At 44.1% G+C, this 9,324-nt stretch overlaps 1 protein-coding gene across 1 annotated transcript in view; it reads left to right on the top strand.

The window, feature by feature from the left end:
- The first annotated feature begins 1,079 nt into the window (after window positions 1-1,079).
- Window positions 1,080-9,324, top strand: part of LOC103364407 (CD166 antigen homolog) — a 42,901-nt gene continuing 34,656 nt past the window's right edge. Inside the window, exon 1 of the mRNA XM_008291521.1 lies at window positions 1,080-1,249. Coding sequence (XP_008289743.1) covers window positions 1,180-1,249 — 70 coding nt within the window. The 5' untranslated portion in view covers window positions 1,080-1,179. The remainder of the gene's footprint in view (window positions 1,250-9,324) is intronic.

Here is a 9,324-nt window from a genome sequence, read left to right as displayed (position 1 = left end):
AAATGAGCTTTTAGGTCTTGCAACCGCCCTCGAAGCTTCAGTAAAAAGCAACCGGACTTATCTTAAGGAGAATCCAGTTGCTTTTTATTGAAACACCATGACCTGGATGAATGTACACAGTCATCTTTTAACCATGCATTTAATTAAATGTTGTGAATAGGTGCCTCGAATGACTTTTTGAATAATTTATACTTTTGTGGTGGCTACATGCAGGTGATGAAAGGCTTGCAACTCAAAAATGTTATCTAAATCAGTCAATTAGATTTTAGATGCATCATAGGAGCGTCAGTCGAAAGCAGCTGGACTTTTCTTTAAGAGAAGTCCAGTTGCTTTCGACTGAAAGGTCCTTGGATATTTTTTTACCATGACCTGGACGACCGAGAATCTACACAGACAACTTGCAAAAGCGTGCATTTAATTAAGCGTCGTGAATAGGCACTTTGGATTACTTTTTTTTTTTTGTCATTAAATAAGATGTACTTTTATACAGTTTTAAATGCAGGTAAAGGGGGGGGGGTCTGTGCACTTATTCCGCAAGTCTGACGTGCTGCTGCTTGAGTGAAGGCTTCCCTTTGTATCTGTGTTTGTGTGTGTGCAGATGGAGGATGAGGGTGCATGTTGGAGAAAGAGTGGAGGGGGGGGTGGGATGAAGAGGAGGAGGAGGAGGAGGAAGAGGGGGGACACGAGGGGGGTCTTCAGGAAAGAGGTGGTGTAGGAGGAGGAGGAGGATGGAGGAACTGGAGGGAGGAGGGAGGCTGCTGGAGGGGGAGGTGGAGGAGGGATGAGGGGGGTGTGGGGGGGCGGAGCTGCAGACAGGATCCTCCTCCCCTCACTTCTCGCCTGTGAGCCCCTTTTTCTTTTTTTTTCTTTTTTTTCTTTTTTTGCAATTACCTGTTCCACCAGAGCTGATGCGAGCGCGAGTTGGCGAGCACATGCCACGTTGGGAGAAGAGCCAGAAAAACTGAAGTGAACTGAATCCACAGCAGCAGGAAGCAGAAGCAAAGCAGCAAAGCAAAGCAGCCAGGTTCGCGGGGACAATTTAATTTAATCCACCTCCACACACAAGAAAACTCAACCAGGCTTTTTTTTTTCTTCTTCTTTTTGGTTGTTGGGGGATTTTTTTATTTTATTTTTATTTTTTAATAACATACCGACTGAGGATCTGCGAGACGCGCAAGGATGCACTTGTTGTCCGCCAGCTGCGTGTGCGCCCTCCTCGCCGTCGCCACCACCGCGCTGTTCCGCCAAGGTAAGCCATTGTTTCGCGCACCGGCCACCGGTGTCGGTGGAAACCCGCAGGTAGGAATCAGGGAAACTCCCAGCTGTCACATGCAGGTGCCTCCAAAACTTCAGTCCAGGTTATCGACCAACGATTCCTCCCCTGGGGGTAGAAGTGGGCGCACTGGTGTTTTTTTTTTTTTTGAAGTTTTGGAGTTGCATTACACTTTCATAGATGCTTATGTCAGATATGTTTCCCCCCCACTTGAAATTGCTTTTTGTTGCTTGCTTATAAGCCACCCATCATGCCATTATCACCTCTTTCCATCTCAGTTGTGTTCAATTCTCAGCTAAACTTACCTATAACTCCACTTTACTGTATTGACAGAAATGCTCATATCATTTATATATAAGTCACTTATTGTGTGTACAAACTGATGAAGTCATCACACACCCCCACCCCCCCATTTATTCACATGTGCTCATGCCATGATGCCGTCATTTGTGTTGTGTGTGTGTGTTCTCTCCTTCCCTTTTCTTTCCTTAAGGCAGACTGTTGTGTTGAATGATGCTGCTTTCACATCCTGTATGATTTCTTGTAATTATGGGCTGCCTGTTAGGTGGAGGAAAGCACTCCTGACAGCCTCCTTCTAGTAATTACACGTAGGATGTGGGCACTTTGTAATGGCTCGCACAAGTGAATGCACCCAAGTTTGAGAAAAAAGAAATTATTTCGGGTGTATGATGTGATTGAAGCAACCATGCATTAAGTGGTGATTTTAAATTATGGCTTTAGAAATGGTGATTTGCCCCCCCCCCTCCTCCTTCTCCTTGGTGGCTCTCAAACAAAGGATGATTTTTTTTTTTCAAACAAGCTTTTAATTTTGTGCAATTTTGGGGATGTTTTTGTGAGTTTTTTTTTTTGCTCTGGTCTGTGAGGCCAACAGGTAGCATGTGTTCCCATCACTCAGCCAGGCCATAAGCAAAGCCATAAGCTCAGAGTGTTTCCTCTGGGTAAAGAAGGAGGAGGAGGAGGAGAGGCGGAGGAGAGGTTGATCTCACTGTGCTCTCTTTCACCTCGTCACACTACGGTGGCGCCTGTTGTTGTAAATTAACACCATGCAGCACCTATCAGTCAAGCTCAGGTGGTTTATTTGAGAGGAAACGAATGGCCCCTTTTAGGGTGTTTTTTTTCCTTCTTCTCTTTGCACTGCTGTGCCGCTGCAGTGCCGTGTGCTCGAGACTGGAGGAGGAAGAGAGTGCTCTGAGTTGGTAATGAGGTTAGACTTTATGGTCGTCCAGCCACTGCTCCGAGTGTGTGTGTGTGTGTGTGTGTGTGTGTGTGCTCAGCAGACATGTTGCCCTCAAGTGATGGTCGAAACATGTGTGTTTGCTTACTGATGGTTAATAGAAGAAGGGTGCAAAAGGTGAAGTGAGCATGGCAAGGTTTTATTTTTGCCGGTTTGCTTGGAAATCTGCCCTGAAGGGGCTTATGTGGAGTTTTTTTGCAGTAAGAGCTGCATCAATACTTGTAATAAAAAAAAATAAAAAAAGAGAACAGGCCAGATTTGAGTATATTTGAATGAAAAGAAACAGGTCCAGGTTCTACGCCGCTAAAAGCGAAGATGCAACAAGATAACAGAGTCCGAAATAAGTCTTGGAACAAATTGTGGAGGAAGATGTTTTTTGTTCACTCCCCCGTCTCCACCCTTCCCCCACCCTCCTCACCCTCCTTCCTGAATAGACAGACAAGCGCTCGGTGCCACAGCTGGTATTACTTGTCAGGCGAGTGGGGCTCTCCCTTCTGCTAATGGACTAATCTGTTGTGGGTATGTGTGTGTGTGTGGGGGGGGTCACCCAATTTCACCTGAGATAGATCCACTCTCCCTCCCTTCGTCCTCACTACCAAACAAGGTTGTGTCAAGACTCGTCTCGCGCATGTTGGGATGTTAATGCACAGGAAAGGGGTGGGAAAAAAAGAGAAAGAGTGGCTTTAATTGTATGTTTGGGGCTACATGTGAGATTTTGTGCAACTGTTCATTTGTGTGCTTGTGCACGTCTCGTCTTGTTTATAGGCGGTTTCCTCTTGATGTCTGAAGACTGCTTGTGGTTGTTTCTTCTTTCAAAGGAGATTTCTTTGTGACTTGCCAAGTATTGTATCCCTTCATGCAAAATTCAGATGCATTCATGAGAAGTATGGCAACTCAACCGAATCATGGCTTTGAATTGGAATCCCGCTTCATTTTCAAGCTATCATTTTAATACTTGGTCTCCTCACGTGGATGAGTTGTTTCGGAAATTTTCCTCGCCGGATATGCGGAGAATACAATCGACTTCCGAAATCAAGATTGAGTAAATGTATAACAAGACTGGATCGATTGTGGCGACAAAACAAGTGTAATCCGCAAACAACATCTTAAAACTAACAAAGGGAACAAACCTCCTATTAATCAATAGTTCCTCACACTTAGTGTAATAGAAAAGCTTAAACTGCTCTCAAATGTGATATCTCTCAGAGTTATTATCCTGCTGGATGCTTAACCCAAATTGGAGGCTCATAATGTCTCTCAAAAGACTTTGTGAGACTCTCAGTTCTGTGCATGGACCGAAAGTGTGAAGTGAGATCTTTTCTTTTTTTTTTCTTCCTGTGTCGCACAGTCAGTACTCTTGTACTGTGGATGAAAAAAAAAGACGACCGTGATATTAATGGTAAAGTGAGACAGATGCCATTAGTCAGGCAAGAAAGTAAGTGAGAGATAGGATGGAGACAGATGTTTGCTAAAGAGGATCAGGTTGTTTGTTTGTGTGCGTCACGTGCTCCGTTGGTCTTGATCGGAATAAGTGGGAATCCGAGAAACAAGGAGAGAAAAAAAGAAGAGAAAGAGAGAGGAGGAGGGTGGGGGTTCCTCAAACAAGAGAGGGTCCGTTCAAGACAGACAAGGTCGTACTGTAAATTAAAGCCGAGTTAGACTGGAGAGCCCAGTGTCACTTCCCATCAGGGGGTGCAGAATTCCTCCCAGCGCCCCTGGCAGCACCGCTTTTATAGCCGAGCATCAGGCCCGAGCAGCTACAGATGAGGCTAACTTCGGTTCTGAATTACTAAAAATAAAAAAAAAAATAAAAAAAACGTGGAAGCTTTTCGGGGGTGACGTCAAACTAAAAACAACCCGGGGTTATGAGGAAATTAAAACGTGGCTGTTACATCGCCTTTGATGCGGCGCTTAAAGAGCAAAGAGCAGGATTCTTCCTACATTAGAGTTGATGGTAACCTGCTCTACTTCTTAAAGGAGCTTCGGATACTTAAAGTTTGTAAGAAATCAGGCCGGTGCATGAGCGTTCTCCACCCCCCTGAGAGATGATGTTTATGACACGTGCATCTTTTACCATATGGTGTCTGGAGTCTGCTCGAGTGCACCTAAAATTAAATGTTGACTAATTTGTGGATGGGTGCAGGCGAAGGCGCAGTTATCCGAGACTGTGATGTAACACAGTTCAATGCATTGCTGCTTTCTTGTGGTCTTTGTCTCGCCTGCAACGCCTCCCCTCCCTCCTTCCCTCCCCTCCACCCCTCACACCCTCCTGTTTCCCTCCACCCACAGCAGGACACTGAACAGGTGGAGGAGTGTTGTTTTTTTTCTCCCCTTTGGGTCGCGAGGGGGGCGAGTGTCTCTTTATGATTCCTCTGTGTTGTGTGTACAGTTGTTGAAAGAACAGCTTGCTGCCGTCACTCACGTTAAGCCAAATGACAACTTCTAGCCTCATTATTTGCTAGCTGTTTACCAGAACAGTTGCGCGTGTTCTTTTTTTTTTTTCCACATGTATTGAGACAACGCTGAAGAAATAGGAGCTCCCATATGAACATGCTGAGTTTCCTACATGTCAGAAGGGAGCAGTTCCCCCCTTTTCTGCTGGACTCAACAAGCTGGGAGATGTATGAGTGGCTTTGCCTTGAGAAAATGAAAGGACCTGGGTGGCAAAAGTAATCACTCTCAGGCAATGACTCAATGAGGAAAAGGTCCTTTGTTCGCCTGTGACAGTTTTACACGCAGGATTATCAGTAAAACAGCAGCAAGTGAATCTTAATTACACTTTGGTGATTGGCTTGCCCCACTTTTCCAGCCGGAGTGGGAGATATATTCAATTGTTATAATCTCGGCTAAAATTGCCTCTTCAGCTGTCCGTTTTCCTGCTTTAATTTGCCGGTCAGGTTGAAGGAAAAATTGTTTGAATTCAGCACTTTTATTGACTTTTTTTTTTTGTACATGCCGCTTTACCATTCGCGCGAGGTGAGATCGTTTTCAAGCGACAGAGAGAGAGAGAGACAGCTTTCACAGTGTCTCACCAGACACACTAGCATCTCAGTTTCTCTCGTTTCCTCATTTTTCTTACAGGTTTGTCGCCATGCAAAATAATGGTTTATTTGTTATCCGAGGGGGGAGGAGGGACCAGGGTTCTATTGTTTCTGCTGTAAAGAAAGACTTAACAACAGGAGAGAGATGACTGTGCTATGCAGTAGTGCTTCTTTCTTTATGCAAGAATACCCCCATTGAAATGCATGAAGCTATCCTTGGTTTTGGTGAAAGCTGAACGGCACTCTGAAATTGGGCAGCCCTTGTTTCAGGGACACACACACACACACACACACACAAAAAAGTGAGGTTGTCTCTGTCTTTTGTCATTGACGCATCCCCCCAGCTTTCACTGGATTCCTGTGGACTCCCGCCGACTGTATTGTGAAGCTGGCTCCTTCTAAACAAATGAGTGTATGATAGCGACTTCTTGCTCCCGCTCCTTTCTTTGTCATTAATATGGAACAGCACACACCCCTGCTGCCGGTCCCTGCACTTCACATGTGCAACCTGACTGAAGGAGGGAGGAGGGGTTGGGGGGGAAAGCATCTCTCCTCCATATGAAAAGCCCCGTGGCCACACCCATCCTTAACAGGGCCGGGATCTTTGTTCAAATTCTCCATTAGACTCATTGCTGCGTTTTAATGAATTCTTTGAGTGGCCTCCATTAACTGTGATGGTAATGATTCGACCTGTGAGAATATCTAAAGAGCGCCACAAAGGGGCCACATGTGTATGGGAAGCCACTGGGAGGGTGCTCGTGGAAGGTTTTTTTTGGTTTATGTGAATTACATTTAATTAACTGCTTTTTCTCATTAAAATTTATGTTATAGATAAAAACAAAGACAAAGCAGCAACGCCACAGTGTCACCACATGGGAGCACCAGCAGCAGGAGGCTCAAATTGACCCACAAAAGGGTGGTGATTCTCTTGATATTTATGCCCACACTCCCATAAAGTCGGTATTTCTGCCCATTTATGAGGGCCGCTCGGTAGGCAGGAGGTTGCTATTGTACCAAACCTTCATTTTGACTTTGTCTGAGGTTCAGCCAGGTTGACACAGCTTTTGTCCAAAAGGTGAAACATTCATTTCAAGCCTCAGGCCAACTAATGAAATGACACACAGTTTTCTCTTCCCATTCGTTTCTGAATCACCCTCTGTTTGGTGGAAAGCTCTTTTGCAATACAGAGAAGTTACTCTATTCATTCCCGACACTGTTTAGCGATTTCTTCATTCATGAAACATTGCACCACTCCATGTAACGTCCCACCCTTGGGACTCAACAGAACAGTTTTCTGTCTGCGCCTGACCTCGGTATTCACATTCTTGCCATTTTAAAAGCTGTTTCTTTGTGTTGTGCTGATGTCCACCATCCTTCCCGCGAAGACTGCAGCAGCAGCAGCGGCGGCGGCAGCTGCCTGCAGCGCCTGGAGCTATCTTTGATTATATGCTGCTACGGTTGAACTTGTAGGAGACAGGAGTTCTCATTCAGGGAGATTCTCTTTCACAGGGGATGGCAGGAGTGTATCTCCGATTGAAATTAAAAGCCCATCAGTCTGGCAGTGTCTGAGTAACAAACAAGATGAAAGATTAAATGGTTGGCCCGTCTCTCAGGGTCATCAATGTATCAGTGCACTTGTGAGTACCATTAGGTTTTTTTTTTATAATGGCCTCAAACATGCTTTTGAAAACAAAAAAAAAGTAGCTTAGATGCTGTTTTTATAGCTCATCCTTCAGTAGCATTCTAAACTGGTGGTAATATTTTTGTAACACTCTCATATTTCAAGCTTTTAAACTCGGAGTACTTCTACAGTTGACATTCACACATCTGCTGATATGTAATATAGTACATTTATCAGCACAACAAGCTACAGACACAATAAGCTACAGCTGTAATGACTCAAAACCACAGATAAAGGTGCCTATTGGTTGCAAAGAGATATGTACCTAAAATCAATGAATGGTTGAAAGAGCTGATGTAGTTGAAACAATTAGCCAAACATGCCAGACAAAGTAAAAGCAACAGATATGAAACGGCTTAAAGTAAACCACAAAAATAGCAGATAAAGAAGTATTTCTATATATATGCATATTGGATAAACGGCCGAGGCGCCCTGCTACATAAATCAGAGCCCCGCATTCCCTCCTTAAAGCGAGACCTTTTGGCATTCATGTCTACGACCAGTTAAGACTTTCATTGTAGCCTCGGGGCATGTACTTCCTAATGTGCAACTGCTTGGAAAAACCATGATTAAGTGAAAAGAAATGTAATCCTCACAACAGATTACAGTATGTTTCTCAAAAAAGCGTCTTGTTGTGAGCGAAACGCACCAGCAGTATCAGCGCCGTTTCCTCACATTCAACTTTTATTCAAAGAAGTCAAGTGGCAAGTGTTTTTTTTTTTGCATCACAATTACCCCCACAAGTGATGCTTTTGGCTGATGCATGACTTGTGAATGTGTTAGATGTTTCCTGATAAAACACTCGGCCGTGCTGTTAAGTATTCAGCTGTTCCGCTGGCGGGCCTTACGAGGAAGGTGAAGAGATGCTTGTCTGGTAATTGGATGCAATACTTAATTTTATAATGGGGCGTCTTAAGAGGTCAAGTAGCCTTGTGTTCCCGGGGAGAATTTCTAAGCTTTAACACATCCCACTGGTGTAATTTAAACACAGATGCTGACTTGTCCTCTTGAAGTAAAGGAGAAAAAAAGAAAAAAAAACCTCAGCATGTATGACTGCGTTGCTCGACTGCAGGGTGGTCACAAAGGAAAACAGCAGGAAGGTTTAATAGTAAACTCACAAGCAGCCCCTGTTACCGCAGGCCCTTGTCACATAAAACTTGCATTACTACAGTGCCAGGCTCGTCTATAGAATGAGGATGCTGTTAAATGAACTCTGAAGTGTTTAATTTTGAGTAATGATGAAGCTATAGGCCATTATGCTGCCATTCATCCCCCCCTCCCTCCCTTCCTCAGAACACGTAGTGGATGCAGAAGAGATGACACATCATTTCCTCATATAATGATAGTGATTTCATTTGGGGTCAGACAGCAGAAAACCTGACAGTGAAAGATGATGAATTTTTTAGCGAGCGCTAAGTTCGAGGACATTACGAGCAAAGCGGCCTGGATTTTCCTCTCCTTTTGCAAGGAAATCTCAGGATTACCTGTTTTATTGTGGCGGGCCTGCCGGGGCGCGCTCTTCTATAACGGATGCTCTAATTCAGAACGACATCACAGCAACAGTCGGTTCAGGCTATAATGTTTCCCAGTAGGGTTTTTTTTTTCATAATTGGACAAGTTTGTTACCTTTCTGCTCAGGGCTGTATTACTCCAGATATCATGCTTGAATGGATGCACTTCTTATTGTAGTGCTTTTTGTTTCATTCATTTTTATATCTCAGGTCATTACATCTGCTAATATGCAGGGTCTGTATCATAACAAGGCAGTAAGAACTGACTTTATTATGTCATTTGTTTTGTTAATAGTGATCTTATACTTGGATGAACCATCTTAGTATGCTAGCATTAGAACTTTAAACCAGAGATCTGCTCAATAATTTAAGTATTGGGCGCTATATGGAAAGGGAAGCAACCAAAGTTGCCCATACTAGACTTACAACTAATGATAACTTTTTATCATTGTTTCCTCCTTCGACCCCAGGTTTCTGGATGTTTTCTGCTCCTGCTGCATTTTTACCATAGACTGTATAAAAGATGGACGTAGCAACCGGCCCTGAAACATGAAGCCAACCCG

Source organism: Stegastes partitus, unplaced genomic scaffold (assembly GCF_000690725.1).
Source record: "Stegastes partitus isolate 25-593 unplaced genomic scaffold, Stegastes_partitus-1.0.2 Scaffold747, whole genome shotgun sequence".
Taxonomy (NCBI): Eukaryota; Metazoa; Chordata; class Actinopteri; family Pomacentridae; genus Stegastes; species Stegastes partitus.
Note: the sequence above shows the minus strand (reverse complement) of the source record. Positions and strands in the feature narration are given on the sequence as shown.